We start from the raw sequence: 19,001 nt of genomic DNA, 5'->3' as shown, positions 1-19,001 counted from the left end.
AGCTGTGTGTCTTTGCTTCTCTGAGCCTCAGTTTTCTCACCTGAAAAATGGGAACAATAATACCTTTCCAAAAGAGCTAAGGGGATTATGCAATGCTGAACAGGAAAGAGCTTTGTAAATGGAGGGCTTCTGATTACTATTTTTGGAAGAGAAGCTTCCAGAGACTGAGAATGTTTATGTAGGGATGCACTGAGTCCTGAATTAAGAGCACTGCACTCCACAGGCCAACAGATAATTTGAACCCTGGCTCTCCCTCTCGAAATTTGGGGAGGCTTGGGTAAAGTCTCTAGGTCTCTGTTCTCTCCTCTGTAAGGTGGGAATAATCATGGTGACTGACTCTAAGGAGTGTTGGAGGAATAGAAAGGGTCGTTCCTTGCACAGGCTACTGTTACGGCTATTTTCTGGTTTCCCTGCCTCTGTGCAGGAAGCTGAAGGCCCAGATGCGCCGTGGCAGCTGGCAGGGATGTGGGACATCTAGACGAGGCAGGAGCTGCAGCACTCAGCGGACTGTGAGCTCATCCAGTGCAAGGGCCCCTTGGATGCATACCTGGGGGTAGGTGACCAGTGGCCCACACCACAGGGCGTGTGCCTGGGGGACCTGGCCTGATGCTTCCGGTCTCCCAGTGCCGCAGCTTGAGTTCATCACCATCTTTGTGGTGGCCCAGCAATGGGTGGAGATCCCACTGGATGCCCACAGTTCCATCCGTGAGGATCCGCAGCCAGCGGCTGAAAGGCGCCGGGTGTTGGGCATCTGTCTGCTCCTGCTAGATGCCATGGCCCACCTGTCGGCCATGGCGAATGTAAGCACAGATGAGGAGGGGAAGGGGATACAGAGGGGGAGACAGAGGTCAGAGATGGGGGTGGGGAGAGGAGGGGGCGGGGCCCACAGAAATAGGGAAGTGGGAGATGGAGTTGGGATAGCAGTCACAGGTTTGGGAAAGCTCGGAGGGCAGGCTCATCCAGGTCTGGACCCGAATGGGGGTGAATTAGAGGATGTGGCCCTGAAGGCCTTCGTGCCCTGCAGGCTTTCCTTGTCGCTTTCGCCTCGGACATCCTGCCCGGTCTCCTGTACCAGTATGACCACCCCAGCCAACTGTCCGCTAGGTAAACTTAATGCTGGTGTCTGCGCCCTTCGCCTACCTGGCCCCAGGGCTGCCGCACACCCAGCAGGTGGGAGATAAGTCTGGCCGCCAAGCAGGGGAGCGGCTGGAGGGGCGGTGCATTGACCTGGGAGGGACAGGCCGGTCCGGAGGGGCGGAGCGCTAGGCCAGGGTCCCGGGGCCGGTCTGAGGGGCGGGGCCTGCCCAGGAGGAGTCGGCGCTGAGTTGGAGCTGGGCGGGAAGGTCTGAGAACCGCGGGGCAGGAGCCTGGGCTGGGGGCGGGGGTGCCGTCTTGATGGGGCGGAGCTCGAGTCTGGGCGGGGCCGGGCCCCGGGTAGGGGGTGTGGCGGGGCCCGGCGCCGAGCCTGGGTGGGGCGAGGCGCTGAGTCCCCGTAGCGAGGGACCTAGCCTGGACGCCCGGAAGCTGGGTCAGCTAGACAGACAGTTGTTCAGTTGATGGGGTTGGTGTTGAAGGGACGGGGCCGGGTTCTAGGACCTGGAGGGACCGGAATGTAGGACTCGGAGTCGACATCTGAAAGCTCGCCCCGACCCCTCAACCCAGCTTCAAGGCCTTTCGTGCAGGGGAACCTCACCTTCTTCTCCTGGAAGCTGCTGGTTGTGCGTCCGGGCTTCATCGTAGCCTTCGAGGTAGGCTCAGCCTCTCAGATCTGGTTCGAATTCAGGCACTGTCGCCGGTCTGGTGTAAATGGAGCTATGTTGTATAATGAGAATCTGCTTCATAGGGTCGTAATGAAAACTCAGTGTCAAACACCTGGACAGTGCCTGGCACACTGTTGGTACAGATGAATTAACTCCGCTAATAAAAGGGATGGAGAAAGGAGAGGAAGCATGCTCCCTCCAGGTTTGCTTAAGACCCCCTTTCACCAGCCCATTAGTGTCTCTAGTGAGTGCTAAGGGGTTTGAATTATACCTCTGTGTCTTTGGACAAATCGCCCCTTTATGCTTCGGTTTCTTCATTTGTAAAATGGGAGTATAAATTATAACCACCTCATAGAGTTTTGTGAAGATTAAATGATTTAATATCCAGAAAAATCCTCAGATTACTACTTCGTACATGGTAAGCTCACCATAAATTAAGAATACTAAAACAATCATTCTGGCTTTGGCCGCTCCTTCCCTCTTTTCCCCAGTACGTGGTGCTCCTCCTTCTGCGCCTCATTGCCTGGCTCGTGCATGATGTACCAGCCTCCTTGACTACCAAGATAAACGTGAGCGCTACCTAGCCAAGCAGGTGCAGGCGAATAATCTGGAGGTGCTGCATTCTGTCTGCAGGGCCCGGGGAATCCCACCAGGCTGACCACGCCCCTTAATCCACCCCCTCAAGATCATCCTCTTCTAATCCCGCACTCTTGCTTGTCCTTTCCCTGGAGGGATTGGCTGGATTCCCCGTAGTTTCCGCCTGGTCCCGCCTTCCATGAAACCCCGCCCATACCACGCCCCCTTCTTTTACATACGCACTGAGGAGGCTTTCCGCTTTGGAGCGTAAGTCTATGCAACCTGGACAGGCTGTACTCCCTTGGGGGTGCTGTCCCCCGAGTTCAGGACGCAGGAGCAACTGAGGACCCCAGATTCCCCAGTATGCTCTTTCAATTGGGGCTCTCTGACTTCCAGGTAGGGGTCTGAGCAGTGCCTTGGCCAACGATGAAACTATTGGCGTTTTCTCCATGTTCCCTGCCTCCTGTTGTCTGTGCAATGCTGCCAATAAATCTATCTCTGTGTCCCATTGTGCGACCTTCCATGGCCACCTGGACCCCACCCGCATTGGGCAGTGCCTCCTCATCACTATGTGATGCTGCTCTAGGGGCCGAGGTGGATATGGACAGGAGGGAGCAGAAGGGTCCTAAAAACTCCGAGCTCAATGGTCTTCATTGGCTGCTAAAGGAACTACTCTGGGGAAAGAGTTCACTGGAGTCTGGGCCATGAAGCCCCTGCCCTGTAAGCTCATCAAAGCCCATGGGGTAGGAACCACCCTAAAAGGGCTAGGTCAGCAGACTTACACCGCTCATCCGCCCCTCCCAAAGCCCTGGTGAGGCAGTACAGGGGTGTGGTTAAGGACATATGTGGGTGGTGGGGTCAGACGAACCTAGGTTTCATTACTAGTTCTTATTTACTATGTGGCCTTGGGCACGTTATTTAATCCCTTAACCTCAGTCTCATCATCTGTAAGATAGAATCTTCATAGCACTGATGATATTCAAATGAGATAACTGCCTGTGATTTACCTGTGCAGGCCTCAGACCTGCTAAGTGGCAGCAGTATCGGTGTCTACCTCAAAGTGTCCTGGTGAAGATGAAGTGAATGAAGACATGCACGTAAAGTGCTCACAAGGGTGCCTGGCACACAGTAAGTGTGCAATACAAGTAATCAGCAATGTGTTAATATTCCTGTACACTCTTATTTGGATACATGCCTTTCCCCCCCACCCCACCCCCAGTGCTGGGGATCAAACCTAGGGCCTCTTACACACCCGGGGCAAGCTCTACCACTGAACACCATCCCAGCTTGATTCATGTAATATTAAGGGCTTGGCATTTGCACAGTGTTCAAATTAAGGGCAGGTAGTGCCAGGGGGAAAGCAGTTTCCCTTTTCACAGGCTTTGGAAAATTACATGCCAGGTACAGAGCAGGCCCCCCTCACGGAGGCTGGTTCCATTCTGCCTCTCTGAATTGCTTTTTTGAGGATTCGGTCAGTGTGGACTAGAGTCTGAGAAGGCTTGGTGGTGGAGGGGCTGTTGGAGGTGGTGAAGTGTGTCATTCCAAGTGGCGATTTGTGAGAAGTGACCGTGCTAGAGAGGCCTTCCAGGATGATGCCAGATGCCACATTGCTGACAGTCGGCACTGATTTCCACATCCCAACATAGAGCTGAGTGTTCCCATTTTGTAGATGTATTTATTAGGCTCAAAGAGGGTCAGCGGAGTCTCAGAGTTCCTGAGGAGTCCAGGGCTTGGGGATTTCTCTGTGAGGCTCCCAGGATGCTCTCCAGCCCCCAGAAGCCCCCTGAGCACACCTTGCATTTGAGAAGCTCCAGAAGAGGAGTAACCTGTCTCCTAGGAGAAGCGGCAGTGCCTCCCCCATCTTTAGGACTTCTGTCTGGGGTCCTTCAGAGCCTCTTGCAGGCATAGGACTCCCATTGTTCCAGCCCCCCTCTCGTACCCCAGACTGGCCAAACCGGTTCTGGGGAAGGGGGGCGGGGAGCAGGCACGTTGAGACAGCCGCCTGCCTCTCTGCAAGGTTCCCTCCGCCTTCGCCTCCCCCCCACCGCCCTGCCCCACACAATACCCAGCAGCTTGCATTGCTGGGCTCAGGGGCCATGCTGACATCGCCCCCTGAGGACTTGGCTGCAACCCCAGAGCCCCCAGGGTGGCCTGGAACCCTGGACTGTGCCGGCAGCTGGACGGAGCTCCCTGGCTGAGGTAGGGCCCCCAGGGTGCCAGCAGCCCCATCGCCTCCCACCAGTCTTCCGAGTGAGTCCTTTGTGCTGCCTGCCTGGCCTCTGATCCTGGCCCCAACACACTTATGGCCTCCTGGGGCTCTGCAGACTGCTTGGCCCTTTCCAGCCAAGACCTCCCACTTGGTTTTGTCCTTAAGGGGCAGGGTCCCTCTTTCTGTGGGCAGCAGGGCAAGGGGCACTAGGTAGGGGCAGGGAAAAGACCATAGTAGTGTGCGAGGACACTGCCAGCCTTGCCAAGTGGCCTATTGCCCTCTGTGACTGGCAGTGCCCAATGATAGGACTCTCCCTGGCCTCTGCCTGTCCTTTTTGTCCTGCAGAGACATTTAGGATGACACAGGTTTCTTAGAGGGAGCAGCTGGGGTGGGAGGCTTTGGGGCACTTTGAAGGTGGGGACACTGAGACCCAGGGATGGGTTATGACTTGCCTAAGTTCACAGAGAGCTGATAAGTGCCAATGTGGGGCCTTGAACCTTGGGCAGGTTTCCCCCACCCCTTTGGATTCTAGAATGACCCTAGCCTAGTGGCCACTGGTTTCTCCTGGGATTATGTCCTGGGCAGGTAGTGTCCCTGCGGCCTGGGGCCAGTTCTCTTCCTCAGGTTTGCCTCCGTTTTCTCTGACGGAGATAAGCTACACAATAAGAACGCAGCTCTGCCCCTACTTGATCCCCTGCACTGAGGGTGGGTGGGCCACACCAGGGGCCGGCAGCTCAGCGAGGTGGACGGTTCTCATCGCCCCTTGGCCTGGGCATAGGCGGAGGCGCCCACTCCTGGTGCTCACTCAGGGCTCCCTCCAGCCTGCTCACTGCCGTCCACCTTCCCTGGCTCACCCTCACTTCCCCCCAAGGCCTCAAGTGGAGATGCTTCTGCCCCAGGGCTCAATGTTTTGCTTCTTTATTGCTGTAAATTATAGGGGATTGCCTCTCCCTGCCTTCCAGGGGCTTCTAGAACTCAAGTAGAGAATCTCCTCTAATACAAGGGAGCAGGGGCATGTGCGGGAATTCTGTGCTGAGGACTTGATTCCTGGAGAGAAAGAGACTTACCTGGAGGACGGCGGCCACCGGGGTCCCCACCCGCATACTCCTACCATGCCATGTGCATCTTCATTTTTCCCACCTGGCTGATGACGCAGGCCGCACCCCAACAAGAGAAAGACTGATGATAATAATAATGACACTCTAAGGAATGGCCATGAACCACAGCTCCGCTCTGTCCTAGGTGCTTCACCTGCACTGTCTGTTCTCACATTAGCACCATGACACTGGTGCCACTTTCCTGTTTGCCAGATGAGGAAACTGAGGCTTAGGGAAGCATCCTCAGAGGGACAGAGGCTACAGGAACAAGCTAGAGCTGCCACCTCAGGGAGGCTCCTTAGGAGCAGTGGTCCCCACCCAGCTCCTGGCCAGGGGTGAGAATGGAAAGCAGCCAGATTATTCCTCTCTAGGTGCTCTGGGTCCTGGGGATTTTGCACCAGCAGTTACCATGACCTCCTCCAGGAAGCCTTCCAGGATTCTCAAGTTGAGTGAGCCTGGCACACTACTCAGAGAGGGCCTCTGGCTTGGCTCTTGCCAATCTGGATTGTAATTGCTTTCATTTTTGGCTCTCCCACCAGACTGGCAATCCCACGGGGCATGAATTGTTTGTCCATCTGTCTCCCGGGTTTTTTCTGGGCTTCATGTCTGTCTCTGAGTATCTGGACTGTCTGAAATTTCCTGTGTCTCTGTCTCCATCTCTGGGTCCCTGAATGTCTTAGCATCTGTGGTTTTCTGTTTGTCAGTCTTCAGGGTCTGTTTCTGAGTTTCTGTCTAAATGGTCTCCATTTCTCTGGGTCTCACTCTGTCTCCTGGGTCTCCTGGCCCTGCCAGACTGGGCACTGCCCATTTGGCCAGAAGGGACCTCTGGGGGGTCCTTGCTGCCCAGCCTGCCCACAGTGAGGCCAGGCTAGGGTAGGCCCCCGCCCAGCCCGCTGCCTGCTCCCTCCTCCCGCCCCGCTTGCCTCACCACAGGGTTTGATGAATCAAACTCTTTGTCTGGGTGGGATCTCCCCCAGCCAGCTGGGCAGAGAGAGGGCTTCCCCTGCAGAGCAGCCCAACAGCATCAGCAGCCGGCCTCAGCTGAGAGGTGAGGGGCAGGAGGGTGTCGGGTAGAGGCGCCAGGGCAAAGGTTGTGGGGACTTAGACCCCTCAGATCATGATCCTGTCCCAAGGCTCTGGCAGGCTCCCCGGATGACATCTTGCCCAGAAAGAATCCGTTTAGCCTTGCCTGATCCAGGGGCTAGGAGTTGGGGTGGGAGAAAACCCCTCTGACCCCAAGCCGGGGGACTAGGCCACCTCTTTGCCCTTCCCTGGGAGGGCCCAGCCTCACCCGGGTGGTGGCCCGCCTTCCAGCCTGTGACCCTCCCAGCCAGCTTGGCATGGGTGTGGGTATCACTCAGCACTGAAGGCCGCCACTCTGGGTATGGGAGGGGGGTTGGGTAACATCAAAGCAGGGACTAGTGGGCTCGTGTGTTTGTGTCTGCATCCTGGGGTGTGCGTGTGCCTGGCACAGTGTGAGAAAGGGTAGGCGGGTGTGGAAACATCAGATGGGTCAGTGCGTGTCTGGGAGAAAACATCTATAGGTGTTTTTTCTTTCTTAAAGTGTATCAAAAATATGTCTGAAGGTGTGACCCTGAATCTCAAAGTCTGAGTGTATCTATGAAATGTGTGTCACTATTTGTACTCGGGGAAATGTGTGGATGTATTTGTTGGAACATGGATTTGTGTGGCAAGGTATATGTCATGCATCAGCGTAGTAGAGAATGTACACAGTCCTGAAAGTTGGAATGCCTGAGTGAGCATCCTGGCTCCACCACTCACCAAATAACCGCCTCTCTGCCTCACTTCCCTCACTTATAAAATGGGCAGAATAACAGCTTCGACTCATAAACTTGTTGGGAGGATTAAATGAGATGATATGTGGAAACACTTGCCCAGCATTCAGTAAGTGCCAAATATTAGCTCTTAACTAGATAATTAGGTGTGTGTTTGTACAGATGTGTGTAAACAGCCTACATGAGGGTTTGTCCAGTCCTCCAGGATGTGGTGGCTTACTGGCCAGTCCAGCTGTCCTGTGCCTGGGTCTGATACCTTCTCCCCTGCAGGCACAGGTGGGTGGCGCAGCAAAGGAGGCATGGACTGTGGGCCACCTGCGACCCTCCAGCCCCACCTGGCTGGGCCACCTAGTACTGCCCGCCGCCCAGTGGCTGTGTGCCAGCAGGAGAGTCTGTCCTTTGTGGATCTGCCCACCCTGCAGCCCCTGAGCCCTGTATGTCTGGACCTTTTCCCCGTCGCCCCGGAGGAGCTACAGGCTTCTGGCAGCCGCTGGTCCCTGGGGACCCCTGCCCCTCTCCAAAGGTTGCTATGGCCACCATCCCCAGAAGGCCCAGATACCACCAGTGGGGGGATGCGGCCCAGCAGGGCTGGCAGCTGGCCCCACTGTCCTGGTGCCCAGCCCCCAGCTCTGGAGGGACCCTGGAGTTCTCAGCACACACAGCCACAGCGACGGGCCAGCCATGGCTCAGAGAAGAAGTCAGCCTGTGAGTCACCCTGGGGGGGATGGCCCAGTGGGGCAGATAGGGGAGGGGCTGGGTGGCTTTTTTGAACCCTTTAAGCCCCAGAGTTTCCCCAAAGTCAGGACAAGTGGCAGATCTTAGTGATTAGGGAAACACAGCGCTCAGGGAGGGCAAGTGACTTGTCCAAGTTTACGCAGCAAGTCTGGCTGTCCTGGGCCCTTTGCCCATGCTCTCTACTCCTCCTGTTGCTCCCATGGCCCTGGGGACCAGATCCTCACAGAAACATCAGCCTTTCTCTTGGGCATGGGGCCTGAACTCCCTAGGATGCTCCGGGCCACAGGGCAGCAGCAGGGGACAGGGGTTGGGAGAGACTCAGGGAGGTGCCAGCCTGTGCTTTTGTGCCTCACAACCACAGGGCGCAAGATGCGGGTGTACCAGCGGGAAGAGGTCCCTGGCAGCCCCCAGGCCCATGCTGTCTTCCTGGAGCCTGGGCAAGCTGCGCAGGAGCAGAACCTGAGCACAGAGGCGCCCAGGCCGCAGGAGCTGTCTGGGACTCCCCGGGCAGGCCTTGAGGGGCCTGAGCGGAGGCGCTTCTCAGCCTCAGAGCTGATGACCCGGCTGCACTCTTCTCTGCGCCTGGGGCGGAATTCCTCAGCCAGGGCACTGACCTCAGGAGCAGCCCGAGAAGGTACCAACAACTCCCTTGGTCCCTGAGAGCAGCGGGTGAGCACATGCCGGGTGGGGCTTCACCAACTCACTGGACACCTTGGACACCTGCCACTGGGTGTGGTGCCCTGTGCCCTCTGGACCACCCACCCTCAGCTCTTTACCTCTGTAGGGAAGGCATCTGGAAGGGAGCCTCGAAGCACAGAGATGAGAGTGAACGGCATGTCGCCGCCAGCACCTGCTGACCCCAGCGAGAGCCATGGGGGCTTGCCGGAGCCCAGGTAACCACCTCTTACTCCGGGCTCGGGTCCAAGGCAGGGTGCACACAGAGTCCTGACACTCTTTCCTAGGCTGGACACGCAGGAAGATCCGCCTCCAGATCCCAGGAGCGCCAACGAGAGGCGGCAGTCACGATTCCTCCTTAATTGTAAGTGGAGAGGGTCTCTGGGAGGGGGTCGCGGGGGAAGAGGCTGGCGGTGTGGAAGCACCAGGGTATGGAGGGCTGGGAGGCTGAGATCGTGTGAAAGGGGGAGAACTGAATTCTCAGTATCTAGCACCGTGCTTCCGCGCAGTTGGTGCTCAATTAGTGTTTAAGGACTGAATAAATGAGTGAATGAATGAATTCATTGTGTCCAACCGCTGCAGAGGCTCGTGGAGTGAGGCAGGCTCTCGGGGGAACCTGGGAGGAGCGGTGCCGGAGCGGCGGGCGTCCCTCGGCCCTCCCCCATGTCCCTCCCCGTCCCTCTCCCCTCCCAGCTGTCCTGTACCAGGAATACAGCGACGTGGCCAGCGCCCGCGAACTGCGGCGGCAGCAGCGCGAAGAGGAGGGCCCTGGGGAAGAGGCGGAGGGCGCGGAGGAGGGGCCCGGGCCGCCGCGCGCCAACCTCTCCCCGAGCAGCTCCTTCCGGGCGCAGCGCTCGGCGCGAGGCTCCACCTTCTCGCTATGGCAGGACATCCCCGACGTGCGCGGCAGTGGCGTCCTGGCCACGCTCAGCCTGCGTGACTGCAAACTGCAGGAGGTGGGCGCCGGGACCCGGCGGGGCGGGGTGGGGCGGGGTGGGGCGGAGCCTTGGTCGGTGGGCGGGGCTGGCGCCCACAGAGGGTAGAAAACGGAGGGGGTGCGGGCCACAAGTGGGTGGCCCTGGGACTTAGAGGGGACCGGTCACAAGGGCCCTGCGGCAGGGCTGTCCACACGGAGGACCTGAGGGGTGGAAGCTGGGACTAAGAAGTGGTGGGGCCAAGGCAAATAGAGGTTAGACTGGGGGGCGGAGAGGGGCGGGGAGGGGCGGAGCCAAGGGGAGAAGCCTCGGATAGGGCAGGGCCTGAAGAGGGGCGGAGCCACCGGGAAGGCAGAGCTAGCTGGGGCGGGGCCTAGTGCGGGGGCGGGGCTGATGGAGGAGCGCACGCAGGCGGGGCAGGCCCCGGGGTGCGCGGGTTGGGGCTGGGGGCGGAGCTAGAGGAAGGGGTGGAGTCGAGGGCCGCATTTTGGCTCCGGCTGTTGCCGGCGGCAGGAGTGGGATCCTGGGCCCTGCCAGAAACCGGATTAAGGTTGGCGCTAAGGAAGGGGCGGGGACAGGGTGTCTGGAGGTGGCCTCTTGGGATTGGAGGATTCCAGGCCAGGACGTCGAGGTGGGCTAGCCTGGTCCTTAAAATCCCGCGTCCATCCTCCCTCAGGCCAAATTTGAGCTGATCACCTCCGAAGCCTCATATATCCACAGCCTGACGGTGGCCGTAGGTCACTTCTTAGGCTCCCCTGACCTCAACGAGTGTCTGGGGGCGCAGGACAAGCAATGGCTATTTTCCAAACTTCCTGAGGTCAAGAGTACCAGCGAGAGGTGAGGGAGAGGTCTGGCTTGGTGGAGGTGGGGACCAACCCTGTGGTTGGTACATCCTCGGATCTGTGGCCCCTGCCCTGGCTCTGAGCCCTGACCCACCCCTCAGGTTCCTGCAGGATCTGGAGCAGCGTCTGGAGGCAGACGTGCTGCGCTTCAGCGTGTGCGACGTGGTGTTGCAGCACTGCCCTGCTTTCCGCCGTGTCTACCTGCCCTACGTCACCAACCAAGCCTACCAGGAGCGCACTTACCAGCGCCTGCTGTAGGGCTGGGGACTTTGTAAGGGGGAGGAGGGAGGGAAGTGCTGGCAGGCAGGCGTAGGCACGGAGGAGGGGGTGAGGAAGGGTGACTCTGAATCGGGAGGGGTCCCTGCAAGGGCCTCTGTGACCAAGATAAGTGGCACCTAAAGAGCCAAGGAGTGGCCGGGTTGTAAACCCTGGGGTGACTCCAGACCCCTCCCCATTTTCTAGCCTGGAAAACCCCAAGTTTCCCGGCATTCTGGCTCGTCTGGAGGAGTCTCCAGTGTGCCAAAGACTGCCCCTCACCTCCTTCCTCATCCTGCCCTTTCAGAGGATCACCCGCCTGAAGATGCTGGTGGAGGTACCCAGAGGGGCGGGCCGGGCGGGCAAGATCACAGGGGGAAGGTGTGGCGTGTCTCATTTTGGAATCTCACCTCCAGAACATCTTGAAGCGCACAGCCCAGGGCTCCCAAGATGAAGACATGGCCACCAAGGCTTTCAATGCACTCAAGGAGGTGAACTCAGTGGGACAGGGCTGATGGGCTCCGGGCCGGCTGTCCTGGACTCCTAGCATGTCCCTTAAAGAGCCTTCAGCTGTGAGGGTCTCTGATCCCTAGACAGGGTCTGAGGCTGGGCTCATGACCTACCCATGGCCTCCACAGCTGGTGCAAGGGTGCAATGCCAGTGTGCAGTCCATGAAGAGGACCGAGGAGCTCATCCACCTGAGCAAGAAGATCCACTTTGAGGGCAAGGTGCGTGGCTCTTATGGCTTCTGCCCTGGCCCTGAGCCCTGGCCACCCCTCAGTTTCTTTCTCCTGGGGACTGAGGACCCTGTGTCATTCCCATACCCACCCCCAACTTGTGCTCTCTGCCCCTGAGCCTCACCTGCCTCTCTCCTTGCCTACTCCATCCGCCAGATCTTTCCACTGATCTCTCAGGCTCGCTGGCTGGTTCGGCATGGGGAGCTGGTGGAACTGGCACCACTGCCTGCCGTGCCCCCTGCCAAGCTGAAGCTGTCCAGCAAGGCTGTCTACCTGCACCTCTTCAATGACTGCTTGCTGCTCTCCCGGCGGAAGGAGTGAGTCTGGGTGGTAGGAGGGCGGATCAGAGCCAGGCTTCTTCTTCCCCTCCATCAGGCTTACTGCTAAAGGCCTCTCACGGGGCTTGGGAGCCACCAACCTGTGCTAGGCCAAACTCCTTGGGCACCCTAAGCCTTGGAGGCTCCTAGAGCAAAGGCAGACAGCGAGGCCCATGTTGTGTCCAGCTTGGCCAAACTTGCGAGGGGCACAGGGAATCCTAAAGACTCACAGGTGCGGATTTTGAAGGTAAAGCTGGGATTAGGTGGAGTGCTACTCTCTGATGGAGAAGCAGATCTAAAGAGTCACGCCAGCAGTCTTTATTTATATACGTCTCGTTATCAGGTTAAAGAGGATGCAAGCTTTATTCCTTGTATTCAGGAAAGTTACAGAAACTAGACATCTATGTAGCTTTTCTGCAGTTGCAATCCACAGTTGCACAGTGCAGGGTTAGGAGCGTTGTGTGGCTCTCGAGAAAGTCCACTGTTTAAAGTTCCTGATAGACGGGCAAGCTCAGGAGGAGCAGAGCTGGGGAACCAGTGTGGTTGTCTGGCACAAGAATTCCCTAGTCCCAGGAGCTGTGTCTGAGCTCAAGGTCAGAGCTGACAGGACATTGCACAGAGCCTCCTCGTGCAGGGCGTTGCCACAGCGGCTGAGCACCCTGTGCCCTTGCACAGGAACATTCCCAGGCACCAGGCATGCCACAGCCATGAGGTCACCAGGGACCCTGATCTCAGTCACTGCTCTCCCATCCCCTGTCACCGCTCTCCACAGGCTGGTCCATTTTCCAGATGGGAGTGTCAAGGGTTGGGCAGTGTGCAGAGGAGGTGAAACTGCTCTGAACTTCAGCCAGTGAGATCAGAGATGAGCAAAGCCCTGAAGTCCAGCTCTGCCCTGAGTCAGCGATAATAGCCAACATTTGTTCACCAGGGCCTGTCTGGACCAGGCATACTGCGTGGACACCCTTCGGTCCTCCAGGTGCCTCCCTGGGAAGTAGGGTCCCTTGTTATTCTCAAGATAACTAGTGAATGAAGGACCAGAGCCTAGGTTCTTACCCACTGCACTGCCCTGCTGTCCACCTGTAAAACAGGCTACCATTAGCAAGATCTAGCATGGTAGTCAGCTTGCTGCCTGGGTCTGGGGAGCACCTGATTGTTCCAGGTGAGTAGGGATCAGAAAGAAGCACTCTGGGATGAGGTGAGACTGGATGAGTGAAGAGTGGGCATCTTAAGCCATGAGAAGAGTTCATTCCTGATTTATTTGCTCACTTAATTAACTCTCACTGAACCTGTTCTGTAACGGACCCCTCTGCTGGGGACTGGGGACATACATATGAATGACAGTTGCTCTCTGCTCACAGGACTCTCAGAGCAGTGAAAACACACCCTGATAATTATGTCACACCCTGATAATTATGTTTTTGATGGGAGGGTGTGCTGTGGTAGCCCTGTGGTAGCCCCTAGTGTGGGGTGAGCATTGATAAAGCTGTGTAAAGGGGCACCTTAGTTGGGTTTGTAGGATACATAGGAGCTTTCCAGGTGGAGAGGTGTTCTGGAGGAGGGTACACAGCAGGGCTATGGCAATTGATGAGAGGACAGTGTTTTGTTTTTCAGGTTTTTTTTTTTAGTTGTCAATGGACCTTTATTTTATTTTCTTATATGTGGTTCTGAGACTCGAACCTAGTACCTCACACATGCTGGGCAAGTGCTGAACCACTGAGCCACAACCCAGCCTGAGGACAGTGTGTTTTGGAATGATGAACCTGCTAAGGCTGAATTTGTAGAAGAGAGGACAGGAGAGAGAAGTTAGGATGTTGGAGGGCAGCAAGGAACATGGAGAGCCAGGAGCAGGGTGACGTGTTTCTCCTGCCAATCTGGAGATGGATTGGAGCAGGAGAGACCAGAAGCCCTTGCACTTGCTCAGGTGAGTGTAGATGCCCCAGAGGTGGCAGGTGCTTCAGGGTAAGAGGATTCTGGGGACAGTACGTAGGCAGGAAGACAGGACAGAGCTACGACTTCCTCTGGGGCAGATTGGTGGGGTTCTTCCCTGGAAGAGAGAGAGAAGGGAACTGGTTTGGAGTGGCAGATGCTGAGATAAGGAAGCTACAGGACAGATTGGCACAGTGGCACATGCCTGTGATCCCCACAACTCAGGAAGCCGAGTGGGAAGATCACAAGTTCAAGGCCAGCCTGGGCAACTTAATGAGACCCTGTCTAAAAAGAAAAAGGAAAGAAAAGAAAAGAAACAAGAAAAAAATAAATAAAAACTAGGGCTGGGTGTAGCAGAAGCTCCGGGTACCCCGCCCACTTCCTGCCCTCCTTCTCCCAAGTGCTTACTGAACCTGGATCGCTCTAGGGTGCAGGGCCAAGGGCCAAGGTTGGCCCTCTTGGAGCTTCTCTACTGGCTGGGGAGTCAGACACCAAACAGGGGACCATCCAGCTGGCGCCTTGGAATAGGAGTCGGGAGAGGTTCAGCCCCCTCCCACCTCCGTCGGCATCCGGCAGGAATGGAGCCGCCAGTTTCTTGAGGGGCTTTGCTGACCCCTGGAGAAGAGGCTGCTGGGGGGCAGACCCGCTCTCCCTTGGTCACCTTCCCTGTCCTGTGGACTGTGCTAGGAGCCTGAGCCCAGGCCCAGCTGACCCCTGCCCTGTCGCGCAGGCTGGGGAGGTTTGCGGTTTTCGTCCACGCCAGGATGGCGGAGCTGCAGGTGAGGGACCTCAGCCTGCAGCTGCAGGGCATCCCCGGCCACGTGTTCCTCCTCCGGCTCCTCCACGGGCAGCACGCCAAGCACCAGTTCCTGCTGAGGGCCCGCACAGAGTGAGTGGTCCAGGGGGAGGGAGGACGGACCCCCAGGCCCCGCAGTGCATGCGGGACAGAGCAGTGGATGTGTCCTGAATGGGGCCCAGGGGCCGGGCATCTCCTGGGTGCTAGCAACTACCCCTGAATCTGTTTTCAGGATGGGGCCTGGGGCAGGACATGGCAGTTCTTGTGCTCGAAATGGGTGGGCGCAGGCCTGTGTGCCCAGGGTGGAGCAGTCATGGCCTGGGCCCCAGGTGGACGTCATTCCCAATTCCTCCTGCCCTGGTTTCAGCAACGGTATTTTGCATGTTGTGACAGTACAGCCCCCCTTCCCTAGGAGTGAGAAGCAGCGATGGATCTCAGCCTTGTGCCCCTCCAGTCCCCAGGAGGACAAGGAGGTCATCAGCGAGGGAGAAGGTAGCAGCCCCCACCCCAGCCACCCCCATGTCCCCTGGGCTGGGGACCTCACTGGTTTCTCTTCCTCCAGTCCTGGTGCCATGCCGCTGGCAAGGCTGTAGAGAGAGAGACTGGCCAGCCTCGGGTGGCCAGGGGTGGCTCAGAGGGCCCTGGAAGGCTGGGCAGGAGTGACGCAGAACGGGCCAGCCCTGTGTGCATGGGCAGCACCTGGCATCTCCAAAGCCCATTTTACAAGTTCCAGACAGATTCTGGGTGGTGAGGTGACTAGTCCAAGTTCACCCAGCTTGTAAGTGGCAGAGCCGAGTCTGGAGCCTGAGTCTGCCTCTGTTTTTGCATCAGTTGCAAAGAGGACCAATACCAGGGTGGCCGGGGGCTGTGGGGGTGGGAGCGCGAGGGTCTGCTGGCTGAATCAGAGCCATCTCCTTGGGTGTGCCGCGGGGCTGGTAAGCCATGGTGCGGCCTCATCGCTGAGGACCTTGCTAGCGGGCAGGCGCCCTCGGCGGCTCTGAGCAGGGGAGTCGAGGGGAGCTTTAGGGAGTGAAGGGGAGGAAGGAGCCGCATTTCCACCAGCACCTGCCATATGCCGGCGCAGACCTGGGCCCCGCGTATTTGCATTTATTTTATTTAATCACCATGACAACTCTATGAGACTCATTTTTTCGTTTTTCATATCTGCCCAGGAAGGTTAAGTAACTTGCACAAGGTCACATAGCCAGTAGTTGGCAGAGCTGACACTTAACTGTGGCATTGGTTCTCCTGGCCCACCTAGTCCGTTGGAAAGGGTGGAGGGCCAGAACTGAAGGCTCTTGGGGTTGGACCGGGTGCCACACGGACTGGCTGAGACCCCTGCTCCAGACAGATGACGAGGGAATGCCCTCGGAGGGGCGTCTGACCCCTGAGGAGGGTCTGGGAGGAGCCTGGGCCGGGGGAGTCTGCGGATTCTCCCCCAAGGGGAGGGGAAGGGCTCTGGCTGGCTTCCAGCTGGGAGGTGGGCTGGAGCGAGGCCTGAGGGCCATCAGGGGCCTGGGAGGCCATCACTGTTTCCTGGGTGGCATCTGAAGCAGCTGGAAATTGTAGTCTAGTGGTCAAGGCCAAGTGTGGGACAGAGCTGGGGAGGTAAGAGCCGTGGCCAGAGTAGCAGCCCTGTGGAGGGACTCGCTCCACCAGGGCTGTGCTGTGGGGTGGGGGCAGGGGCAGAGGGCGCCCAGTCTTGCTCAGGCCTGTGGTGTGGGAGAGACAGGGAGCTGCTCAGCCACCCTCCCTGCTTTGCTCCTTCCTACCACCCCTCCCTGCCTCATCCCGCCTGGGACGCCCTGACCCTCCCTTGGGCTGCAGACCGCCCCCAGGTTCAGTGTGTCAGGACGTACAAGGCCCTGCAGCCTGATGAGCTGACCCTGGAGAAGACTGACATCCTGGCAGTGAAGACTCGCACCAGTGACGGTGAGTGTCTCCTGGAAAGTACTCCCTGCCTGGGCTCAGACATCACAGGGAAAGATGACGCAAGGGTTGATGAACCACAGTGTGTGGGAATCAGGTTAGACAAGAAGAGGAACTTCCTGCTCCTAAAGCTGGAGGATCGAGAGTGATGGGGAGAGTGGGAAATACCCTTCTCAGAGGTGTCCATAAAAACTGCTCCGTTCATCAAGACAGCTAGAGACAGGATCCTTCCTGGAACTGGGATATGCGAAATGATGTCACCTGGGTCTTGGATTTGCATCAGGCCTTCGATGCCACCAATGCTGCTTTTGACTGTGTCCCTAGGCTGGCTGGAGGGGGTCCGCCTGGCAGATGGTGAGAAGGGGTGGGTGCCCCAGGCCTACGTGGAAGAGATCAGCAGCCTCAGCGCCCGCCTCCGGAACCTCCGGGAGAATAAGCGGGTCACCAGTGCCACCAGCAAGCTGGGGGAGCCCCCTGCGTGACTGGCGTCCCTGCCCTGGGAGGCCAGCTCTGTACCTGGCTCCTGCACAGGTCTGAAGACCCACAGTGTCTCTGCCCTGGGCCCTGCTGCTGGCCCTGGCATCAAGGACACAGGCTGGACCCAGGAGTGGGGGCCTCCAAAGGGTCTTCCCTGTCCTGCTCCCGGGTGTCCACACTTCAGGGCCAGTGTGGTTTCTTCTGGCCTGGGGCCTGCCCATGACAGGCAAGGACGGGGGCCCTTCCCTCTGTGCCCCCCACCCTGCCCACCTTCCGGTCCCTCTGGCAGGGCCCCTGCTGAGGAGCACTCTGGGCTGATTGGTGGGTGCTGGGACCTCTGGGCCTCTGGAGTCTTCTCTGCCACCTCCCTGACCAGCACCTGGGAGTCACCGGCCACTGTGACTTGCCTGTAAATAACTCCTCGGTGCCTTTGCTTGGAGCCTTCGCGCCTGTGCGCACCCTGCCCAGCCCTGTTTCCCCAGCCTGAGACCAGGAGCATCTCTGGCTGCTTCCCTGTGGGTTTCTGCTTCCAGAATTCTCTCCGTGAGGCGGCTGGCTGGGGACAGAGGGCTGAGTATCAGTTAGGCTGCCTGCAGCTGCGCTCATGAGATGTCAGATTCAAGCAGGCTGAAATATTAAAGAGATTTTATTAGTTCTTGAATTTGTTTCCTGTGACTTCTGGGTGACTTAAATCAAAAGAAATGTCTCTCTCACTGCTCGGAGGCCAGGAATCTAAAAATCAGAAATCGCTGGGCCCAAGTCCAGGTGTCCGCAGGGCTGGGCTCCACCCCGGATCCAGGAGAGAATAGCTCCTACCTCCTCCGGCTCCCGGTGGCTGCCAGATTCCTTGGCTTGGAGCCACGTCATTCCAGTGTGTCTCTGTGATCACCCTGCCTCTTCTGTGTGCCCTTATCAAGTCTTCTCTGCCCCTGGCTTACAAATGTGATTGTTCCTAAAATTTGGAGTCCACCCAGATAATCCCCCAAGTTCTCATCCTTCACTTAAAACAGGCAGAGCCGGGCACAGTGGGCGTGCTTGTAATTCCAGGGACTTGGGAGGCTGAGGCAGGAGGATCACACGATCAAAGCCAGCCTCAGCAATTTGGCAAGACCTGTCTCAAAATTAAAATAAAAGGGGCTTGGAGTATAGAAAAGTGGTAAAGTGCTTGCCTAGCATGTGCCAGGCCCCTCAAAATAAATGAATAGACCACATTCACAAAGATACCCCTAATCTACTATTTTTAAAAATCATGTAATCATTTTTTGGGGGGAGAGCGGGTACTGGAGATTAAACTCAGGGGCACTCGACCACTGAGCCACATCCCTAGCCCTTTTTTGTATTTATTTGGAGACAGGGTCTCACTGAGTTCCTTAATGCCTTGCTGTTGCTGAGGCTGGCTTAGCCTCCTGCCTCAGCCTCCTGAGCTGCTGGGATTACAGGTGTGTACCACCGCATGTTTTAAAAATCAGTTTCCAGAGATTAGGACATAGATATACTTTGAGGGTCAATTTTAGCCTACCATAGCTTTAATAACTGAGCCCTGAAGAAGCAAGATGGACTTTAGGCAAGGCTTGATCAGATGGCTTATTGATGTCACTGAGGACCTAGCTTTCTCTATTTCTCTATTCCTGTCCTTGGTGTTATCTTCCTTCTAAAGCTTCCAGGAGCTTCTTCATTCATACCTAACATGGAAGAAAATTGTCTCCATTTTCCCAAAGTCCTGGGATTCTTATTGACTGGAGCAGCTTGGATGGCTTGGCTTCCTGTACTGGTATGGGGGATGGTTTGTGCTCATTGGCCTACACTAAGTGTCAGTCAGCTTTCACCACTGGGACAAAATACCTGAGATAATCAATTTAAAAGGGAAAAAAGTTTATCTTGACTGAGGGTTTCAGTCCAGGTTCTTTGGACCTGTGGCCACACAGTGCATGAGGGTGGG

At 57.2% G+C, this 19,001-nt stretch overlaps 1 protein-coding gene across 4 annotated transcripts; it reads left to right on the top strand.

Moving 5' to 3' along the window:
• Positions 1 to 1,612: 1,612 nt before the first annotated feature.
• ARHGEF19 (Rho guanine nucleotide exchange factor 19) lies at positions 1,613 to 17,723 on the top strand. Of its 4 annotated transcripts, none has more exons than XM_079117327.1 (16): positions 1,613 to 1,748; positions 7,709 to 8,143; positions 8,535 to 8,807; positions 8,958 to 9,066; positions 9,136 to 9,212; positions 9,542 to 9,804; positions 10,460 to 10,620; positions 10,727 to 10,879; positions 11,088 to 11,217; positions 11,297 to 11,371; positions 11,519 to 11,608; positions 11,774 to 11,934; positions 14,591 to 14,749; positions 15,069 to 15,148; positions 16,484 to 16,588; positions 16,910 to 17,723. In XM_079117327.1, the coding sequence occupies exons 2-16, from the start codon at positions 7,738 to 7,740 to the stop codon at positions 17,065 to 17,067; spliced, it is 2,400 nt and encodes a 799-aa protein (XP_078973453.1). In that variant the 5' UTR covers positions 1,613 to 1,748; positions 7,709 to 7,737; the 3' UTR covers positions 17,068 to 17,723. The 4 variants fall into 4 exon arrangements, with proteins under 4 accessions (XP_078973453.1, XP_078973455.1, XP_078973452.1 ...); XM_079117326.1 differs by lacking the exon at positions 1,613 to 1,748 and adding an exon at positions 3,890 to 4,535; XM_079117329.1 differs by lacking the exon at positions 7,709 to 8,143.
• Positions 17,724 to 19,001: the final 1,278 nt, after the last annotated feature.

This window comes from Sciurus vulgaris (genome assembly GCF_902686455.1).
Source record: "Sciurus vulgaris genome assembly, chromosome: 1".
NCBI lineage: Eukaryota > Metazoa > Chordata > Mammalia > Rodentia > Sciuridae > Sciurus > Sciurus vulgaris.
This window is presented reverse-complemented; position numbering and strand designations above follow the sequence as displayed.

Excerpts from the sequence above, each read along its gene's own strand:
- ARHGEF19 (XM_079117327.1), top strand. The coding sequence starts at position 7,738 with ATGGACTGTGGGCCACCTGCGACCCTCCAGCCCCACCTGGCTGGGCCA. Across the intron at positions 8,144-8,534 it reads CTCAGAGAAGAAGTCAGCCT|GGCGCAAGATGCGGGTGTAC; the intron begins GTGAGTCACCCT and ends TCACAACCACAG. Across the intron at positions 11,218-11,296 it reads GCCTGAAGATGCTGGTGGAG|AACATCTTGAAGCGCACAGC; the intron begins GTACCCAGAGGG and ends TCTCACCTCCAG.